At 35.1% G+C, this 23,163-nt stretch overlaps 1 protein-coding gene and 1 pseudogene across 15 annotated transcripts in view; both read left to right on the plus strand.

Annotated features, from left to right (window-relative positions):
- CDK12 (cyclin dependent kinase 12) overlaps positions 1–23,163 on the plus strand; it is a 74,623-nt gene that overhangs the window by 12,298 nt on the left and 39,162 nt on the right. For all 15 annotated transcript variants that reach the window (XM_074320428.1, XM_074320421.1, XM_074320423.1 and 12 more), the window contains exons 4-13: positions 784–923; positions 1,477–1,647; positions 5,676–5,865; positions 11,041–11,097; positions 11,479–11,580; positions 15,950–16,027; positions 17,491–17,607; positions 18,072–18,203; positions 19,640–19,851; positions 20,788–21,240. In XM_074320428.1, the coding sequence (XP_074176529.1) occupies positions 784–923; positions 1,477–1,647; positions 5,676–5,865; positions 11,041–11,097; positions 11,479–11,580; positions 15,950–16,027; positions 17,491–17,607; positions 18,072–18,203; positions 19,640–19,851; positions 20,788–21,240 (1,652 nt within the window). The remainder of the gene's footprint in view (positions 1–783; positions 924–1,476; positions 1,648–5,675; positions 5,866–11,040; positions 11,098–11,478; positions 11,581–15,949; positions 16,028–17,490; positions 17,608–18,071; positions 18,204–19,639; positions 19,852–20,787; positions 21,241–23,163) is intronic.
- On the plus strand, positions 16,035–17,484 carry LOC109455831 (small nuclear ribonucleoprotein G; annotated as a pseudogene).

Raw genomic sequence — 23,163 nt, forward strand, 5'->3', positions numbered from 1 at the left:
CAGTAAGGAACCTTTGGGCCTAAATCTCACACTTTTTCTTACAACCCACACCAGTAAGATCATTGGACCTAATGTATATCTTTTTTTTATTTGAATGGATAAAAACCTACCAAGGCCACCCATTCATCAGCACCCACTGATACCTATCTGTGTTTTTTAGAAAAGCAATAATTTCCCAAATCCAAATATACCACAAACATTGATCCCATTGTATCTTTTGAGTTCATATATTTGGTGTATTGAAGACAAAAAAAACAAAAAACCCTTTCATTCAGGGTGTGTCAATTATGTATATATTAATGAAAAATTAATAGAGGTGGATTGTTCGCCCCACCCCAGTCACATAAATTGCCATGCCATAAATGTAGTAGAATCTGGGTTTGATCTACTTGTGTTAGCATTCCTCTCTTAATAAAAATAGTTACTATTTATTGAGTATGTATTATTGCCAAAACTTTATATTTTATTTTCATAATAACCTTATGATGTAGGGATTATTTTTCCATTCTATAGTTGAGAAAGCCAATAGTCAAGAGAAGTCGGAAAATAGCACCAAATGTATTATTTGGTCTTAGTCTTTCTGATGTAAAAAAATCTGTGTTTTAGCCATTGTAAGAGACTGTTTAAACTGTTTATTTCGTATCACTTAATTTCTGCCTTTTTAATAAAGAAACTCATAAAAGATTCAGGAGGCAAAGATAACATCATAAAATAATTGTTTCCTTCTTTGAATAGACTTAATTTTTTTAATAATTGTTTTTATTTTTGTTTTCCCTTTTTTAGAATTTGTTGTCCTCGTTATGGAGAAAGAAGACAAACAGAAAGTGACTGGGGAAAACGATGTGTGGACAAGTTTGACATTATTGGGATTATTGGAGAGGGAACCTATGGTCAAGTATATAAAGCCAAGGACAAAGACACGGGTAAATATTGCCACCAAATACTAGATATAAGAAGGTTAAAAAGTTAGCAGAACTAATGTTTTAAGTGGATTTAGCAAAAGTAAATTTTGAGTTCTAATTTGGTCCCCAAAAGTTACTAAGTAGACTAAAATTTTCCAAAAGAATAGTATAATTATTACTGTTTAAAAACCTTCCGCTTTTTTGTTGTTTATTATAAATGTTTTATGATAAGCTTGCTTGGAATTTAAGAGAGAGTAAAAATGAAATGTGTAAGTTGCTCTTTATTTGGTAAGGAGTTAGTCCTTGAAGATAAAGTAGTTGAATTAGTATATTTTAATAACCAAAATTTTTAGGCCTAACTGAATGTGGAATTTGAAAGTTCAAATCTTAAAAAAAATTAAAGATAAGAAAGGGAACTGAGGGATTTATTTTTTAAGATATAAAAGTATCTGGCATAAAGCATTAAAGTAGGCATTAAGCCTGTCTTTCACAGCAAGGACATATATTGGCTGGTTCATGATGGTGGCCAAAAAATGCCAATTGATAATGTAACATTTTGAATTGATTGTGACAGGAGAGCTAGTCGCCCTGAAGAAGGTGAGACTAGACAATGAAAAAGAGGGCTTCCCAATCACAGCCATTCGTGAGATCAAAATCCTTCGTCAGCTAATCCACCAAAGTGTTGTTAACATGAAGGAAATTGTCACAGATAAACAAGATGCACTGGATTTCAAGAAGGACAAAGGTACAAGCAAAGAACTATGTTGCTACAGGGTAGACTGGTATATCTTATTTTCCTTTCTTAGCTTGTTTTCCTGTTTGAATTTTTTTTTTAACTTTTATTTATTTTAAGTGTGTTTTTCCAGGACCCATCAGCTCCAAGTCAAGTAGTAATTTCAATCTAGTTGTGGAGGGCGCAGCTCACATTGGCCCATGTAGGGATTGAGCCGGCAACCTTGTTAAGAGCACCGTGCTTTAACCAAATGAGCTAACAGGGTGTCCCTGCCTGTTTGAATTTTTTACTAAAGTTTGTACTAAAGTCCAGCTTCCTTCTTGAATCTATACCAGAATTAAGATACTAGTAGATTGCTCTTGTGTTGAGCAGTGCTTATTTTATAAAATAAATGTCCATTCTTCATCAGTGTACTCTTATACTTTTAAAAATCATTATTAATCATTAAAATTAGAGTCTGCTATAACACCTAATAAGGTCAGTACATAAACAGTTATAAGATCCTCTTCCAACCAACATTTTAAAGTCTTTTTTTTTTTTTTTTTACAAATTACAATAACAATAATGGAAACTAAAACCCAGATTTATCAGTTACTCTCATTTTTTAAATTTCTTTTTAATTATAGTTTCAAACAATATATTAGTTTCAGGTGTAAAACAGGGATTTAGACATTCATATACCTTATGAAGTGACCACCATCATAAGTCTAGTAACCAGCTGTCACCATACATAGTTACTATGATATCACTGGCCAAATTCCCCATGCTGTATATTGTATCCCGTGACTAATTTTATAATTGACAGCTGATACTTCTTAATCCTCTTCACCTTTTTTTGCCTATCTCATCACCTCTCTCTTATCTGGCAACCATCAGTAATCTGTATTTGTGAGTTTGTTTCTTACTCTCATTTTTACATCATCCCTTCTGATTACTGTTCATATGCATCCAATATTTTTAGATAGTTTTGCATTTATACAGTTTAGAATTCAAAACAGGTATTTCTAAAACAATCCTCTTCAGGTACATAGTGGTTTGTTTTCCTGGGTGTGTAACTTTTGTCTCTATTTGGAGGGTAAAATTGTTCATTTTTTCCATACTTATGTTTGAAGTAGTCTACATATGACATTTAACCTACTTTTATTGAAGCAAATCTAAAGGTTTAGACATGGGCAACTGTGAAGAGATGGCACCTGTGAATATAATCTAGGATGTTAAAAGAGAATATAATGGTAGAAGGGTATTAAGAATATACAAACTTTGGGCCAGCCCGGTGGCTCAGGCGGTTAGAGCTCCATGCTCCTAACTCCGAAGGCTGCCGGTTCAATTCCCACATGGGCCAGTGGGCTCTCAACCATAGGGTTGCCAGTTCAATTCCTCAACTCGCGCAAGAGATGATGGGCAGCGCCCCCTGCAACTAAGATTGAACATGGCATCTTGAGCTGAGCTGCAGCTGAGCTCCCAAATGGCCTCAGTTGGTTGGAGCACGTCCTCTCAACCACAAAGTTGCCGGTTCGACTCCCGCAAGGGATGGTGGGCTGCGCCCCCTGCAACTAGAAACAGCAACTGGACCTGGAGCTGAGCTGCGCCCTCCACAACTAAGACTGAAAGAACCAACTTAAAGCTGAATAGCACCCTCCACAACTAAGATTGAAAGGACAACAACTTGACTTGGAAAAAAGTCCTGGAAGTACACACTGTTCCCCAATAAAGTCCTGTTCCCCTTCCCCAATTAAAAAAAAAAATCTTTAAAAAAAAAAAAAGAATATACAAACTTCCAGTTTTACAATAAGTCAGGGGAATGTAATGTACAACATGGGGTATATAGTCAATGATATCATAATAACTCTGTACAGTGATAGATGGTTACTAAACTTACTGTGGTGATCACTTCGTATATAAAAGTTGAACTACTATGTTGTACACCTAAAACTAATATAATATTGTATGTCAACTATAGTTAAAAATAAATTTTACAGAAAGAGAGAATACGATTGAAGTACATAAAATTAGGAGGGTAACTGATAAAGTTAAGCTGGACTTATTTACAGAGCCCCAAAGATATTAGCAGTAGAGGAGTAACATCTCTTGAGTTTGGTAAAGTAGTTTTAAAGCAAAAAAAAAAAAAAGAAATTCTGCTTATGTAAAGGTATTCAGATAAATTTATGAAAGTTAGATCTGCATAGAACTAAATACTAGGCTTATTTCTGGGTGTGTCTTAACTTTTTCTGATTATAAACATAATGCAATGTGTAGCTAGTTTCTGTAAGCAAGCATAAGAAAATGTTGATTGCTTTTGGAGAGACTTCATCCATGCCATTCCATACTGCTTAAATAATTTGTCATGTACTGTTTAAATTCTTTTTAAAAAGAATTTAACCTATTTTTTTAAATAAATAATGAATGGATGGATAGATGTTCTGTGTGTCCATTGTGGAAAAACTGACAATGTAAAAGAATAAGAAAAAGAAAATGGCAATCACTTCTCTTTCTCTCTATCCTAGTATACCACCGTCCATAGAAACCCACTATAGCATTAGCATTTTGGCATATTTCTTTCTAGTACTTATTATATATATTTATTTCAACATAACTAAGATCAAATTATATTTAGTGTTTATAACTTGTCATAAGCAATTCCCCATGTCTTTAACATGTTTTAATGACTGTACATAAAAGTAGATGAATCCAAATTTGCTTCACCAGTCCCTGTTGAGCAGTTAGTTGCCAGTTAAAAAAAATATATATATAATAGCACCGCATTAAGCATCTTTGGGCATTAATCTTTGCATTTATTATAGATTTATTTCTTAATATAGTTTCTTAGAAGTAGAATTATTTTGTCAAAGGGGTTTTCATATTTAATGTTAGATTGCTTTTAAGAGAGTAATAATTTATGTCCCACCAGTGAGTGCCCATTTCACTTTATCCTCCCTAGCATTCAGTATATATTTTTTAAAAATTATCGTATTGATAAGTGAAGTATGATATTTTGGATTGCATTTCTTGTATTACATCTGAGTTTTTTTTCCATGTTTATCAATTTTATTTGCTCTTTTTTGAGTTGTCTTTTTGTGTCCTTTGTCTACTTATCTTTGCAATTTTAGTATTTTTCTTATTAATTTGTATGAAATTGTAGCTACATCTCTCTAAGATCTTCCCTTAATGCAGTGGTTCTTAACTTTTTTGGAGTCATGGACCTCTTTTAACATGGATCCATTTTTCAAAGAAATACCTTTGAAATGTTGCATACTGTTTCAGAGAGTTTGAAAAGTCCTTGAAGCCTACCACCCAGATTAAGAATCCTTGCCTTTATGCTACTATGAGACAGACTTTTAGACTGGATAGTTCAATGTCTAACTAGGTCTAGTATTTCTTATGTTACGATATTTGTCTATCACGCACCCTGTCGAAAATGGAATGATAATGTGGATTTCAAATCTTTTACAGTTTTCTTAGTGTACTTCCCCTTTTATCTACTTCTACGTTTAGGGAGTTTAATTGGATGATTCACCTTTCTTTCAATTCTTAAAATACTATAAATTTCACTAATAATTTATACTGAGTAGCTCGTACTGCCCTGGCATATTAATGTGAGTCCTATTTACTAAGGTAAAAACTTCTACAGAAGTAGTCACAGACAATATGTAAAAAATGCACATGGTTGTGTGTTACAAATAAAACTTTATTTACAACAGACAAGCAGACTGGATTTGGCCCAAGGTCTGTAATTTGCCAACTGACTTAGATCATAAAAGACCAATAACACAACCTGATCAGCGCAGTTGTCCGCCTCAAGACATAAATAGTCCAAAGAGCACTGGACTAGGAGTCAGAAGATTAATTCAAATAGTAGTTCTGTTATTATTAGAAAGGGCAAGTTATTCAACTACTCTGAGTTTCAGTTTCTTCATCTGTAAAATTAAGCTGTGGTTCCAAAGAGTCTTATGGTCATCTCCAGAATTATATTAAAATTTGAGGCATTGTCATTTAATACTCATTTTTCTCGTTTTTAATTTTTTTTCTTCCATCTTGCATAGGTGCCTTTTACCTTGTATTTGAGTATATGGACCATGACTTAATGGGACTGTTAGAATCTGGTTTGGTGCACTTTTCTGAGGACCATATCAAGTCATTCATGAAACAGCTAATGGAAGGATTGGATTACTGTCACAAAAAGAATTTCCTGCACCGAGATATTAAGTGTTCTAACATTTTGCTGAACAACAGGTAATTTAGTAAAATCAAATGAGGATAAGCATTTTCTTCCTCTCTTCTGACCCTCTTAGTTTCAGCTAGTTAATTGGGGTTATAGGTAAACTCAATAATGCCGTTTTTTGCATTTACATACATCTGATGTTTATACCTTAGGAACAGCTTATCATAGGGGTATCCTGATCAGCAGAGTGCAGACTTATTGTTAATAAGGAATTAACAGAGGTAGAATTGTAAAGGTTTTTTTAATTGCAAACATTTTAGGGAATCACACCTTACAGGAATATTCAGGGAGCTTTTTGCCATAGTTAGTAAATAATATTGTGGTCCTAGGCAAATTGAGATAGATGTTGAGATCTTAGTGAAATTCTCCCTTGTCTAGTGGGGAGAAATGTGCCTGCTCTTTTAGGTGCTTTTGAGACTTTCTCAGTTACCGAATTTCATAGTAAACACAGGTGTAGCAGGTGATTGACCTTTCTGCCCAGCACCAGGTCTTAACATGAGTTTGGTGATGACAGTGTTAATTCTTCAGACGTTTTTATCACCTACGTTCTTCCTCTCTGGCTATTTGCCTAAACTGCATTGGTGATATCAGATGTATTATGCGCACTAGTCTTTGGTAATAGCCCTGTCTCTTGAGGAATAAAAAGTAAGTCTGGTACCATTGAAATCAGGCCAATGTTTACTTATTTAGGAAATTGGGCTGTTTACAGCCATCTTTGATTCACCCATTGTTTTAAATATTTCTGTTCAATTATATTTGATAAACATTATATTTGATAAACATTATAACAGATAGGAATATGGAATGATTATGACATATTTTTTATCTTTGTGGATTGTGGTGACCAACCATCCAGGGTTGCCCAGGACTGTCTTAGTTTTAGCACTAAAAGTTCCACATGGCATGGTTGGCCACTGGAGAGCTCAGAGTTTAGTAGGGTAGCTAAACAAATAAATTGCTCAATTCAGTGAACATTTATTAAGCCCATTTTTTTGCCTTGAATTTGGGAGCACCTGGGAAGATGCGGTCTTGAGGAATGAATAGGAATTTACCAGAAAGACTTACAACTGAGGGTTAAGTTTCTAGGCAAAAGATATTGCATAGCGAAAAGCACATAAATGTGAAAATAGTATGTCTGGAAAATGTAAATAGTCATTATTGCTAGGGCAAGAATGGTGAAACCAGACAGTTGCAAGGAGCCAATTTAAGGATCTTGTATATGTCACTAAGGAACTTAAACTTTATATGTGGCAGCCATTAAAGGGTATTGGCTTGGTTAAGTCTTTGTTTTTAAATTAAAAATTAGTTCATTTTAAATTTAAAAATACATAAAATGTATATATTTGTACGTAAATATCTTTATGAGACGGAACTTGATATTAGGAGATTATTCCTTTCTGTTGCTATCTCTTTGACCGACAATTCTCATTAAAGCTGGGTGTGGTTAATCTACATCCATAGTAATAAGTCTTCTAGAATTTAATGATGGCTATCATTAAGTCCTGGACTGTAATATTTATATACATTTAATATAGCTTTCTGGACTATAGCTTTCTGGATTATAGTATTAATATACATTTTTCTGGTCCTTTTGCTCCTCTGTGGGGGATGTCTCAGGCCAGGAAGTAACTGCATTCCTGCTTGGTGTCCTTTCTGGTGGGTCAAGCCTCTTTCTGTCCCTGACTTCCCATATTCAGGGAGCTAAGCAGGATGCAGGAGTCTCATGATCTAGTCTGATCCATCAAGCCTCTGCTCTTTCCCATTTAGTTCTGTCTACACAGAGACTTCTGGGTGAGATGGCCTAGAGAGAATGGTAAGAAGTCCTGAGGTGATGAGGGAGAGGAGAGTAGGGTTGGGCTCCATGATGTTCATTATATCTTAATTATACAAGTATAAATGAGATCAAATCATTTTAGGTAGAGGAGACACAATTAGTCTGTTTCAGAAAAGTCACTAAATGGTCACTATATGGGGTATAGACTGGAGGCAAGGAGACCTATTAAGATTAAGAACACTAATTAATATGTGCTTGAACTAGCCAAGACATTGCTGATAGAGATGGACAGGATGGACTGGGTAGATCAATAAACTTTGGTGACGAAGTGAATGGTAGGGAATAAAAGAAAGTGCTTTAAGATACCTCACAGATTTCTGATGAGAAACTTGCTAGGTGGGTGGCACTATGGTCAATATAAGGATTACAGAAAGAAGAGCAGGATGGGTGGGGTGAAGAGTAAATCCCTTTTGGATATGTCTTGCATATCCAGGTTAGTGATACCTAATAGGCATATGGTCACACGGGAGTTCCAAATTAGCGGTATGGATTCAGGAGTTGTCAAGCATAGAAAAGATGTCAAGATGGAATTCAAAGAGATGGTCAGAGAAAGTAGAAGAAAATAAATCATAAATGCAAAATAGGCAAGTTTAAGAAGTGATTGATCATAGATGTAAGATGATGCAGACAGAGTATAAGATCTAATAAGAGAATATGAAAATTGAAAGGTCAGTGGTGACAGTGTGGGCTAATTGGGTGGGTAGCACAGTAGGAAGGTGATGGTAGGTGTGTCTTTAATTTTTTTTTAATTTTTCTGTTTTTATTTTTTATTTAAGGATGCAGAGGTTTGAGCATATTTAAATACTACGGGAAAAGAAAATCAATAGAGAGGGAGACATTGAAGATTCAGGAAAGAATCAAAATAATTTAAAGGAACAAGGTTCTAGAGATAGGATCAAGGCCACAGGAGGCAATAGCCACACTTGTAGGTGTTGATTGTCCTCGAACAAGAAGAGATTGACACACTTCTTCTGTAATTGAAGGAAAAGAAGGAAGGGAGGTTATAGATGCAAAAAATTTACAGGTGAAAGAGGATGTTAAGTAACTCTCACCTGATAATTTCTGCTTTCAATGAAGGTCATTTACTGAGAGTGAGAGGGGGAGGGGATGGATTACAAAATTTGCTAGGTGCTGGTGATGTTTAAGTCTAGCCGAATTTCCTTTAACTATATATATATTTGTTGCCATTTTAACTTTGAGTCCTACTGTATGCCTTGAATCTTGGATCACCTCAGGCTCTCAGAGTAAGAGAGATGCCAAGAAATTTGAGAAACCCTTTTTGTCTCTATAAGGCTCAAGTCAGCTACTGTTTTACTTTTTGCTTTTCTCAGAATTTGCTTATAAATTGAACTTTAAAATGTAATGATATTTTCGATGTCTAACTTTCTGCAATCCTTTGAGGCAGAAAATGCATTGGACAGTACAATTTTAAATGGTTCTATTTGCATTATACATTCTGTTATTTCACATTAAAAAAAAAAGGTAATGATATTTGAGGAAAGTAGGTAAGATGCCCATAATCTTCACTAGGAATGGTAAGGATTGATTTCATGTAAAATTTTGTTGTTACAGGCATACCTCAGAGATATTGCGAGTTCGGTTCCAGACCACCGCAATAAAGCAAATATCACAATAAAGCAAGACACAAATTTGGTTCCCCAGCGCACATAAAAGTTATGTTGACACTATACTGTAGTCTATTGAGTGCAACAGCGTTAAAAAAAATGATGTACATACCTTAATTTAAAAATATTTTGTTGCTAAAAAATGCTAACCATTATCTGAGCCTTCATTGAGTCCTAATTTTTTTTGCTGTTGGGGGATCTTGCCTCCATGCTGAAAAAGTGTAATGAAGCAAAACGTAATAAAACAAGTTATGCCTGTAGTAGTTACCTTGTTTTACTATTGTGTCCCATTGCTAATATTTTGAGGAGCACCTCCTAGCATAACCTCTTTTTTTCTATCTTATTTTTCTGCCTGATCTGAGCTATCACGCACCTGCGATATCCCCAATTCCTTAAAAAAGAGTGAGTTGGCATTTCACTCCCCAAGAGATGTAAATACAAGATGTAAATGTAAATAAATAGGCTACATAAGAATTTAGATAAATATGATTAATCTAAAATTGTTAATAAATGGTTTTTAAATAGTTTCCCAACATTTTGTGTTGCAGTTTATTAAAATATTACTTGACAGCACTGTCAAGACAGAATACTGAGAGTGAAACATGGGTGTGATCCCTTGGAGGGAGTGGCTCTTGAAGTATGGTTCTCAGACCAGCAGCTTTGGCATCACCTGTGGTTTGTTAGAAATTCAGATTTATGGGCTGTGACCTTAGTGATTCAGCACCTCTGGGAATGGGGTCCAGGAAATGTTTAACAAGTTTTCCAGGTGATTTTTATTTCATATTAAAGTTTGAGACCTCTCTAAGGCAATAGTTATATATCCTGGTATAAGAAGTGATGGCAGTGGGTTAGTAGAAGGGGCCTCATTCATCATAATAATTGTTTGCTCAGATCAAAGCTATGTTCCCTATTTGAAAAAAATCTGTTAATAGCCACATTGTTTACTTTTTTAAAAAATCAAAATTTTCATAACAAAAATTGAGATAATATAATTAATAATTAATACATACACAATTAACATTTTACTATATTTGCTTCCTTTTAATTTTTCTGCTTGAGTTAAAGTAAATTACAGACATCATTACATTTGCCCCTAAATACTCCCAACAAAATTAATTGTTACCTACTATCTTCTATCACTCAGTCCATATGTTACATTTTTTCAGTTGTCAAAAATGTCTTTCATACATACCTAGTTTGTTCAAACCAGAATCAGTCAAGGATTATGAATTGGATTTGTTGATAGGCCTCTTAAATCTTTTTTTTTTAATTTTTAAATTTTAATTTAATTTTTAAATTAAATTTATTGGGGTGACAATAGTAAAATTACATAGGTTTCAAGTGAACAGTTCTATAATACATCATCTCTATATCACATTGTAAATCTCTCTTAATCTAGAACAGCTCCTTTCTTTCTTCCCCAACAATAAGTATTTAGTCTTGCAGGTTCTAGCTACTGTTGTTTGCCAAGAAATGAAATAAATATTTAGTTGAGTCAAATACAAAATACAGTAGTTGTCAAAAAAAAAAACCCAAAAAACCCTAAGGCTTTGTAAATTGGAGTAGTCAAAAGAGGCTTACTCTGGGAGAGTGATCATTAATAGAACTAAGAGAACAGAGGTTAAAATTCATTTTTGCAGTTCCTTTAACTCATAAATTAGCACTTTTTAGGTATAATTTGGAGGTTGCCGCTGTTACTTATGAAAATAATTATTTTTGTTTTACAGTGGGCAAATCAAACTAGCAGATTTTGGACTTGCTCGACTCTATAACTCTGAAGAGAGGTGAGGCATTCATCAAAATTACATGTGGAAAATAGGAAAGAATCCTTTTTTATTCTTGGAAACCGTAGTGTCCTATAAGATGCAATAACTGTCAGAGTTCTCTGATTTTCTAAATGTGTTACCACCTAGATTGTAGACAGTAAATTCTATCTAAATTCCTGAATTAGCCTTAGATTGAAATAAATCAACCCAAATTGGAATGGAAGTTATTTCTTCATTTCCTACTTCTGTCCAGTTTACTTTTGAACTATTAGGTTGCTGTGGAGCTGTTTTGATAATCCCATCTTTAATTGGTAGATATTTCTGTTTGTATTCAAGTGTACAAGTATTTTGCATCAGAAGCCATTTACGGGTATGTCATGATTATTTTTTATATTTCAGTCGCCCTTATACAAACAAAGTCATTACTCTGTGGTACCGACCTCCAGAACTTCTGCTAGGAGAGGAGCGTTACACACCAGCCATTGATGTTTGGAGCTGTGGGTAAGGCTCCCTTCATTTCTTTTGTTTGTAACTCAACATATTGTTGAATTTGTACACTGTTTTCTCTGTACGTTGACCTTTTGCAGCTTTTCTTTAAGTTCAAAAGGATGGGGATAAAGTTTTAGGCACATTTCAGAGAAATCTGAATATTTCTTAATATCAGAGACACTTTTTTAATGTTCCATCAATTGTCTTTTCTCTTTTAACACAGTTTAAATTGGAATCCAAATACGTTCAAATAAGGTCCATAGATTGCAGTTGATTATCTCAAGTCTTTTAATTATGGATTATCCCTCCATCTCTCTTGGGTCCCCTTATAATTTCCTTAGAAGAAACAGTGTCATTTGTCCTATAGAGTTTCCCACAGTCTGGATTTTGCTAATTGCATCCTCGTGATGTTTTTTTAGCATGCTTTTTTATCCCTTTTATTTCCTGTAAATTGTAGGTGAATTCAGGTTTGATTCCCAATCGCCCACTGACTCTGAAACTACTTTACAGGTGGTTTTGAGTACTTCTGACAGATTATATAGTCAATAATACATCAAAGTTGGGTGTGGGAAGCAGTGAAAGCCTCTGCCTAGAGTACAGGCAATAACTGGGTACATTATCTGTAAAAGAATTTAAAAACAAAATAATTCATTACTAATTAGTCTGCTTTTTATTATCACCTTATACAGGCAATTCTAAACAATGTCTGATAAAATACCCCTATCAGGGCAGATTTACACATACACACACCACTTTACATAATATTTAATTCTCTCTTTTTGAAATGTTATCAGCTATTAATGATCCACATCCATTAATTCATTTGTGGTTGTTTTGTGATGGTGACATTCTAATTATATCATTCCTTCCTAGAATAAAAATAACTTACCTATTTGGCTAACTGTAGGTACAAGTGATATGGAAAAAGTAGGGATAAAGGTTTAATTCTTTCACGTTATTTACCAGTTTTCAAGATAATGAGGTGGTTTCCTAACATTCTCCAAAGAGGACCAAAGAGAGGAGTTTTGGGGTTTGTTTTTTAGTTTCATTATGAACTCATGGATATATTTGATGTGTTTTAATCGATTATGATTAATTCCTGTTCAAACTTTCCAGTCTTTGGCCAGTAGGAGTTTATTTAGGTTAATTCTTGAATCCTTTTGATAAAACCATAGTAGTCTTGGATTGCCTTCCTTGTTTTCTGGTTCCAGGCTTATCCTGTTCATTTTCTGCCCCAGAACTGGTATCAGCCATTTCTCTAAAGACTCTTAGTTCCTTTTAGTGGAAAATGATATTTACAATTTTTGTAAGGAGCATTTTTAGTGGGCCATGTTCATTAATTGTTTCTTAATGCTGTATGATTTATGTGTAATACACTGTCCTTGGGCTCCATGCTTTAGAATTCTGACATACGTACTTGCCAGTGGAGTATATCATTTTCCTCCCCATTCTTTTCCTCTATTAATGTCATTCTTTAAAAGGAGCACTGTGGGGTTTTATTTCAAAATTCAAAAGAGTGAGGGAAAAGAGCATACTTTCTGTGGTAGCCTACCCAACTCAAGTATAGCTTTAGTTAAATTTTACTGACTCAAGCTGGGCGTGTTTGTGTTCTGGACTATTTGCTTTTCAACAGTGTTAGCATTTAAATTGTCACAACTAGGCTCTCAAGTTAACGCCCCATTAAAATGTACAGGGAAAGTTCATAGCTCTATTAATTCAGTCTCTGCAACCTGCCACCTTAGTGCAGTAGCAAAGTGTTGATTACATAACAATATCTGCCCCACCAGCAGACTGAAATCTAAAAAAAAAACCAAAAAAAAGCACCACACACACAATTGGAAATTAAAATTATAGAAAAGTAGGTTTTCTTTAAAGACCAGTGACTCATTGAATTGAGATTTTATTTGACTTCTGATGTGAACTTACTACTTTGGTGATCCATGGTAGTCTCTGAAGATATTTTTGTAGGAAGTTCTTTTCAGAGAATTGCTGGAGCAGTTCAGTTTTGAACATCAGGGAAGAAGCTAGAAAGACTGTTATAACAAATTATACCTAGAGTCTGAAAGCCCAACTTTTTTCTTTCTTTTTTTTTTTTTTGGTCTCTTATTTTACCAGTTGTGACAGCACTGTATTTGGAATTTGATTTGGCAGTTAATATTGGAAACAATTAAATTTTATTTTTACTTTTTTCTAATCTCTGGAGAAGGTTTGAGAGAATGTTAGAAGAATTTGTCATTTGAGATTAACAAATGTTAATAGAAAGGTGCTAATAATAACTAAGAGCTAGGACTGTTTTGCTTTCTCAAATTTCGTCAAGCAAAATAATTTCAAAGTGAAACTAAACATTGGTTTTGTGCGTATTTATGAATAAATTTCGTTTGAAAGCACAGGCTAGAGAAGAGATCCATTTTTTTCTTTCCCCTCTTCTTAAAAAATGAAATATTTCACACAATAAAAAAGTGTAAAATATTCATATAATTTTTTCATTTGTTTTTAAGTTTATTTTGAAATAATTTCAAATGTACAGAAAAATTACTAGAATAGTACAAAGAACTTTAGTATAGCCTTTATCTAGATTCACTATTTTAACCTTTTGAGATATCGAATACATATTTAAAGTGTACATGTTGTATACACCAGTGAAAACCATCACCACAACCAAGATTCTATCATCTCCAAAAATTTCCGTGTGCTCCTTTGTACTTTCTTCTGTCCACACCATCCCATTCTCAGGCAGTCACTATTCTGCTTTCTATCACTATTGATAAAGGGTTTCCAGATGCGAATTCCCGCCCATTCTCAGGAATTTTTTTTCGCTTTCCCATTCCTGAATCCTGAGATATAAACTGTTTCCTGTTCTCCACGATGAATTGTTTCCACAAAGTGTTGGCCGATACTACCAACCACGTGGGTTCAAGGAGCCAATTTTCCCAATTTCCCAACCAACCTTTCTCAGGATTCAGGAACCGGAAAGCAGAAAAAAATTCCTGAGAACGGGCCAGAATTCCCGCCTGGAAACCCTACTATTGATTGATTTCCATTTCTAGAATTTTATATAAATGTAATCATACAGTATATGCTTTTTTCCCTCTTGCATCTTTTACTCAGCATAATTATTTTGAGATTCATTCACGGTAGAGTTACTCATTTTTAACATCTTGCCACATTTGCTTTTATATTCATATATGTATATTTGTGTGTGTATATATCATACAACATACAATTTATACATAGAGTAAAATGTGTGTGTTTATAAATATACTATATTTTTTTCCAAAACTAGTTGAAAGTAGTTGTATATATCATGCTCCTTTCCCTCTTAATATTTAATGTACATTTCTTAAGAACAAAGATATTTTCTTAAATAAGCACAGTACAATTATCAAATTCAGGAAATTTAACATTGATACACTATTTTTATTTAATAGTGTATCATATTCTTATTTTGTCAGTACCCTAATAATGTCCTGGAAATAATACCTTACCTGATAAAGGATTCAACCCAGTATCATATATTATATTTAGTTGCCATTCTTTAACCTGAAACAGTTCCTTAGCCTTTCTTTGTCCTTCATGGCATTTTCATTTTTGAAAAATACAGACCAATTACTAAATAGGTTCAGGTTATGAATTTTTGTCTGGAATACTTCATAAGTGTTCTTTTCAAGGTATCACATTTGTACTTAACATCAACCCCGTTTGCCTCTTATTGGTGATGTTAATTTTGGTCACTTGGTTGAGGTGGTGGTTTTTTCCTCCCACTAAATAGTTACTAGTTTCCCTTTTGTAATTAATTTGTGGAGAGAAATTTGGAAACTATGTAAATACATCAATATAGTTTTGAAAGGCCTTTTCAAAATGGTAAAGGTGTTTAACATAGTGTATCTGAAAATCCTATTGAAACTGATCTTGGCTGATGACAATAAACTTTTTTTTTTTTTTTACAACTACGGTGCCAAGAGGGCTATAGTATAGTGCACTTCTACAGAGCAGATAAATGAGAAAGCTAATATTCTCTTTATAGGAACTACTGAGCATCCTTGTAAAATTGAAGTGTGGGTTTTTCAGTCTTTTGTTATTTCCTTAATTTACAATGGAATTGATGGAAAAGGTCTTTTGACTCCCTTTTTCTGCTTATATATAGACTCTCCTTTATAGGTGGGAAAAGTTTGATGTACTGGCAAATTTAAACCCTTTATACTGTCTATTTTCACTGCAAGAAACATTTTCTTTTGTGAAACTCAAACACCGCAGTTTTGGGCTAATTTACAACATGGTATATATTAGATGCAGCCTGATAATACTATAAAAGTTTATTGAGACACACTTGAAATAGGCTCCAGGGATTTCTCTTCTGACCTCTCAATTTTACTCTTTCTAGATGCATCCTTGGGGAACTGTTCACAAAGAAGCCTATTTTTCAAGCCAATCTGGAACTGGCTCAGCTAGAACTGATCAGGTACAGCTGTGCATGTGCTCTGAGTGCCCAGGTGTGATAATCTCATCCCCTAATTTCTAACACTTTTCAGTCATTCTACTAAATGATTTTATGCTCCTTATGTCCAAGTAAGTTTCTTTACATTCAATCAGGTTTACCATCTATTTTGTCATGGGCTATATATATGTTTAACGAAGTTCTGTTCTACCTACTTTTTAGGTCTTTGCATATTTTTTATTCATAAAAAAATCATGCCATTTTCAGGGTAGCTATATCATTCTTAGGTTAGGTCGAGCTCAGATGTATTCAGCAAACATTTATTGAGCCTGTTTTGTAACAAATTCCTTTCTCTGTTAAACTTTAGGGTTCAGAAATAAGATAGGTCCCTGCCTTCAAAGAGCTCAGAGTTTAGTAAGTAGTACAGTGTGTAAACAGATAATTATAAAATAGGACCTATAATAGAGGACTTTAGGAAGGTCTGGGGTTAGGGTGGAATTTGGGTTTTTGTTGTTACGGGTTTTTTGTGGTGTTGTTTTTTTCAGTAAGATTAAAGTAAAGCATGTAGCAGGCTAATGTAGACTTTTTAAAAGATGGTATATAACTCCTTGTTATATAGTAAACTCAATTTTGTATCAAAATTTTCAGTCTTAAACTCTCTTCTGCCAATTTTTCCTATAGGGGCATTATAGGACCAGCTCAGCCCTTTGATATTAACACTAACTGAACAGAACAAAATTGGTAACAAAAACCTCTGTGGAAGATTAAAAATATGTGGTGAGGGAGGCCACAAATTCCATTTGGAGGCATCTTTGAGCTCACTGAGTAGGCACCATGAGCAAAGCTCACCCTCCCAAGTTGAAAAAAATTTATGGACAAGACTTATTGAAATTACGTGGTGGCAGACATGTCCACGGAATATTGCAGGGATTTGATCCTTTTATGAATCTTTTGATAGATGAATGTGTGGTGATGGCAGCTAGTGGGCAACAAAACAATATTGGAATGGTGGTAATTCAAGGAAATAGTATCATCATGTTAGAAGCCTTGGAATGAGTATAAAGAAAAGAATGGCTTTCTTCACCAGAGAAATCAACTGCTTCCACATGTCCCCTCACCACAGCTCCTGTTGTATTTACTACAATATAAAATTCGGGTCATGTACATTTTCATGTTGAACTTTTTTGTTAAATAAACTTCTTTAATAGTCAAAAAATATATATATGTTTTACAAAACCATGTATGTGGATAATTTGGACTATTGTGCCGGTATTTTCTCTTCACTAACTTGTAACCAGTTCTTTCTGCCCTACTCTTTCTGTCCTTAAAGCAGTGAAGTCAGATTTTTACCTTTCTTCATGCCCTCTAATTTAATAAGCCAAGATCCCCCAGACCTCAGGAGGTAATCATTTCTGCTTCTAGAGTCTCCAGAATTCAGGATGCTGACTCACTTACTTCCTTGTTCTTGCTTTTTGCTTTGTTTTCAGTCGACTCTGTGGTAGCCCTTGTCCAGCTGTGTGGCCTGATGTTATCAAGCTGCCATACTTCAATACCATGAAACCGAAGAAGCAATATAGAAGGCGTCTACGAGAAGAATTTTCTTTGTGAGTTTGGCAAAAACATACATCTGTTTTCTGTGTTTGGCTTGTGTTTGGACTTCACTTTTTCCTGGCCTAGGGAATTAGTATTATCCCAATTTATTATGTCAGTGCACCATAGGAAAACATTTTATTTTTGAACAGTGTATGAGTATTGTCACAGCCCTTTGCAGTTTTTTCTTTTCTCATGGAAAACCATTTTATTTTGATCAATATGTAAATTTCCTCATAGTGCTCTTGATCTTCCCAAGACAAAAAGAGAACATAACTGCTGGCTTCATGTTTTCTACCTGCATTATTACACTTCATAAACCTTATGTAGAATCAAATCTGCTTGCTTATTTAGCCAGCTTCCAACCCCTTCTCCACAGTTCTACGTGGAGCTGGAAATTCAGAAACCTTTGACACAAGGTTACAGGTTTAAGAACTATGGGATCGTTGTGAACTTGTTCTTTCTCTTCTTTCCACAGCATTCCTTCAGCAGCACTTGATTTACTGGACCACATGCTGACACTAGATCCTAGCAAACGTTGTACAGCTGAGCAGACCCTACAGAGTGACTTCCTTAAAGATGTCGACCTCAGCAAAATGGATCCTCCAGAGTAAGTGCTGGTAGCCATGTAGTGACCCTAAACCTCCCCCTAGGCCTAGGAGATGAGAAATTCAAAATAATATATCCTTTAAAGGAACTACAAATGGCCAAGTCCCAAATGGAGAGGCATCCTTGAGTAGTAGTATTATGGTTGATAAGAGGTTTTATTGCTTTATGTTTTTTTAAAAACAAGGAATAGATTTAGATATATTTATTCTACTTTGACTCAGCAATCTTCTTTGCTGAGTCCCCAGCATGTTGCCCTATAGAGCCTCTTTAAAGGTGTGCCTTCTAGTTTTTGCTCTTAACTCTTCTGTCTTCCTGAATCCCCTATGTCTATAGTGACCATGTATATCCCACACTTGCAAGGACAGTCCTAATTTTAAGTAGTTCGCATCACTGTCAGGTCATATATCCTAAATTTTGATATAGAAAATACGGTCTTTGAATGTGTCTTGTCTTTTATCAGAATCTTACAAATTTCCTATATTCTGTAGGATCCTCAGAGGTGTTACACTCACATCTCACATTCTAGCAAGTAAAGTCTTTTACCTTTGAATTTATCACTGACAGCATTTTAGCTTTCACGTCAGTTTTTAGGCGTTTCTTTCTTACAGAAAGATTATGTATCTTAAAGAAATGGATAGGATATTAGTACACGAGTTGGTAGTAACTACAAATCTGGTAGTTCCAAAGAAATTTACCGCACTAGAATTTTGATATATTCCATGTGGCTTGAAATACATAAGCTTTTTACTGAAATTTGGGAGCTCTTGTTACAGAGAGATTTTGGCTATGGTAATCTTTATTGTAGTAAGATTTGACCTTCTGGGACTGTTTGTATTATTATGGGGAAGTCTGGAAGTATACTGAATGTTCTAATAAACTTCACAAATGAAAATGTCCAGTCATGGAAATTCAGTGGGCAGAAAGAAGAAAGAACCAGTTCTTTGGTCTTCACAGATCAAATAACACATAAGTTGATTTTACACAGGTGATTTAATCCTGATATACTTGTGTTCCAAGATCTGAATCACCACTTTGGACTTTTTGTAGATATTAAAAAGCCAGTCATCCCTGTGCTGTTTATTCCCAACTGAAACTTGACCAATAAAATTCTCCTTTATTCTTATACCAAGCAAGAATAGTTATAAGACTTAACTGTTCATCTGGAATATGGGTATTTATATAGCAGGTGTTTCTCTGATATTAGTAAGATCCTCATTTCTCACTGTAGCTTTTGGATTTTTATTTCCTCAGACTATATATGCCATGATTCCTTTTACATTGGTACTGTTTACTTATTAACCTCTCAGGTTATTTTTATGTTTTCCTTATCCTTTCCATTTCCCACTGCTCTTTGCCTTCCCATTTTAATCTCGTTCCTCTGTTCACTCACTACCACATTCCCACATACAATTTCCCTTTTATTTTGTCTTTTTTCAGCCTCCCCCACTGGCAGGATTGCCATGAATTATGGAGTAAGAAACGGCGACGGCAGCGACAAAGTGGTATTGTGGTAGAAGAGCCACCTCCGTCCAAAGCCTCTCGAAAAGAAACTACCTCAGGGACAAGTGCTGAGCCTGTGAAGAACAGCAGCCCAGCACCACCTCAGCCTGCTCCTGGCAAAGTGGAGCCTGGGGCTGGGGATGCAATAGGTCAGTGCTGGGATGGATCCTTTGTGCTTTTATTTAAGCACATTCTGGCAGGTTTTGAAAGTCAAATGCAAGGATGTCTGTCTGTCTCTGTCTCTCTCTCTCTCACCACTAAAATATTAATAAAGAATTTATATTCTCATTATAGGGAAAATGAGATAAACCAAGTTTTATACATGTGGTGTAAAAAGTCTACAGTAGATTATTTTCCTTTCCTGAAATAAGGAACACTATATCTCAATTAGATCTGTGGCATAAATCAGTAAATTAGGTAAGCCAAATTTAATTTAAGGTTAGTTCACCCATGGTTCTCTAACACACATACTTTGGAACCTTGTATATGTTAGCTTTGATAAGAACTTCTTAGAATCCAGTCATGTTAAATTACAATTGCTAAATGTAGTTAGTTCTATAGACTGTTATCTGATGTAAATACATTCAAAATGTATAATGATGAACTGTGATAAAAAGTAGTTCCCCTGTGGTTCCACTAGTTTTTCTGAACTACACTTTCTCTTCCCTGTCCACCTACAACAGTGGTTTTCAGTGCTGGCAGCACATTAGAATCATCTTGAAAGCTTTAAAAATAAACACTCCTGAACCATTTCCAGATTTCTAGGAATGGGACCTGAGGCATCTGACTTTCAAAATCTCTCCTAATAATTCTTACATACATTAAGTGTTGAAAATCACTGACCTTGAGAAATAAAGGTAAACTGAAATCACTTTTACTCAAAATACAGAGATGTTTCAGTTAGTCCTTGTATTGTGAAGTGATTATATAAAGAATAACAAAACTGCATCATGACAATTTGAGGCATGAAAAATGAGACATTCAAAATGAAACTTTATGCGCTGGGTATTATTGCCAGTTGAAAAAGGCAAAGGTTCTTGCCCTGCCTCATCCTCTTATATTGGCTTTATTCTCTCTCTCCACAGGCCTCGGTGACATTACACAGCAATTGAATCAAAGTGAATTGGCAGTGTTATTGAACCTGCTGCAGAGCCAAACTGACCTGAGCATCCCTCAAATGGTGCAGCTGCTTAATATCCACTCCAACCCTGAGATACAGCAGCAGCTGGAGGCCCTGAACCAATCCATCAGTGCCCTAACGGAAGCCACTTCCCAGCAACAGGACTCAGAGCCCATGGGCCCAGAGGAGTCTTTGAAGGAGGCACCCCCTGCTTCAGTGGTCCAGCCTTCAGCAGAACAGACGACCCCTGAAGCTTCAAGCACACCAGCTGACATGCAGAATATGTTGGCAGTTCTCTTGAATCAGCTGATGAAAACCCAGGAGCCAGCAGGCAGCCTGGAGGAAAACAACAGTGACAAGAACAGTGGGCCACAGGGGCCCCGAAGAACTCCCACAATGCCACAGGAGGAGGCAGCAGGTAAACAGACCGGTCATGAATCTCATTGAGCTCAGGTGCTGTTGATCCTCTTAAAAATCTCTTTAACATTTTCTTTTTCACATCAATGGCCTCGGTTTCAGTTTTTCTGTAACCTAGTCTACAGGAGAACATACCACCAAGTGATGTTTTCTTGCCCGGCTTCTTTTATTTAAGTCTCAGAGCTTCTCAAAGCACCTTTCATATACTGGTTGTTTTTCCATTTCCTAGGAGGTAGGTAAGTAAAGTCCTTGTGTTCTCACCTGTGGAAACTACAACCATAGCTAGTGATGCATCTTGAACCACTGTGTGTATGGTGGCCAACTAGTACTAGTACTTGAAAATCTACGTTCCAAACAAACCATCATCAGATTGTACAAAGTCAGTTGTTCTCTAGTGTGGTGGATGTTGGATACCAGAGTCTTGCCTAAAAGATATAGTCAAGAAAACCCTAATAAAGTGTTATTGTTAATCTGAAGAAATTTTGGGAATATTTCCAAGTAGATAATTAAAACCATACATTTCCTTTCCAAAAACTAATAGCATGTAAAAATGATTGCTTTAAGATCTGTGTTCCTGAAAGAGACAGTTGAATGGATTTTAGATTAGGAAGTGAGCATTATTTAAAGAAAAAAATCTGAAAAAGGGAAATATGTTATACCTTGATCTCACATGACCACAGCATGCACAGTCTGATTCAGTCTGTTTGCAAAATCTTTACTTACCTAAAAATGTTTTGAACTTGGAAATTTTCACTGTCCACGAAGACCCCATGAATTGGAGAATGAGAAGAGGTACAAGGGTTGACGAGGTACACTAACCTTTGACTTTAGGGTCCTGCATTCACATTTCATATGGGATGGTGCAGAATATTCCTTGTTTCCACTGGCGTAAGAGTCAAATATATAAGCTATTTTTTCATATGTAAAGCTTTTTAAAACTGGAAGATAACATAAATAAAATTAACCCCCTTACTTTACAGAGAGGGAAACCGTAATCCAGGTTTTTAAATTAGTCTGCTTATGGTCCCCCTGCTGGAACCATATTTATTGACAGAGACAGAACTAGAACTCATGTACTCTCTTAACGTGTTTCTTTTTAATGTTTCTTAATTTACTTTGCTATTCTGTTATGTATTCCAGTAGTTTTTAAGAGACTCCAGGACATGGAATAACAGAGAAAGCTAATCTAAAATTAAAGCAGGCCTCTTTGTCTCATCGCATACGCTAATACCCTCCTCCCCACAAAAACAAAAAATTTCAGCTATAATCAAAATATCTAAAAGAAGTGGTTCAAATTAATTAGCAGTAATTGAGCCAACGAGCTATCGGCCAAAAGGAGAAATTGAAGTAAAGTTCAGGCCTGGCCTATGGCCAAAAATTGCTGGATTTACTTTTCAGAGGAGAGTAAAAATGCCACTCCTAATTATTAAGTCACTCTGGATTATACAGTTGTTATCTCCTATGTGTCTCTCCTGTTCTTGCTGCTTTCTCCCCTGCTGCCTCATTCAGCCATTTTATTGTTCATTAGCACTTCCACCAGAGGGCAGACTCAATAAGCCAGAGAAGGTGGAAATCTGTCACTTTGGCTACTGTTTACACTATACTCATTGAGAAAGGGTTATGGTTGAAATCTAAGAGTCAAATGAAGTTTTTAAGTTATTTGTACATTTCATTAATACCTCCCTCCATTAGTACAAACCGTTAAGGATCGGCAATATTGTTAACAATTTAAATCTTATAACAGTATGAGTTTTTTAATGTGATTTTATTTTTAATTCCTTTAAGAAGTTTTATTGACCTTTAATAGTTCTTTACAATTCATCTACTTTTGCTACTTTGAATAGTTTTCATCCTCTCATACATGTGAACGAATTTGAGTTCAAGAATTAGTTCTATTGAAACAACTAGGCTATTTACATAAAAG

The sequence above is a fragment of the Rhinolophus sinicus genome, linkage group LG15 (assembly GCF_036562045.2).
Source record: "Rhinolophus sinicus isolate RSC01 linkage group LG15, ASM3656204v1, whole genome shotgun sequence".
Lineage (NCBI taxonomy): Eukaryota > Metazoa > Chordata > Mammalia > Chiroptera > Rhinolophidae > Rhinolophus > Rhinolophus sinicus.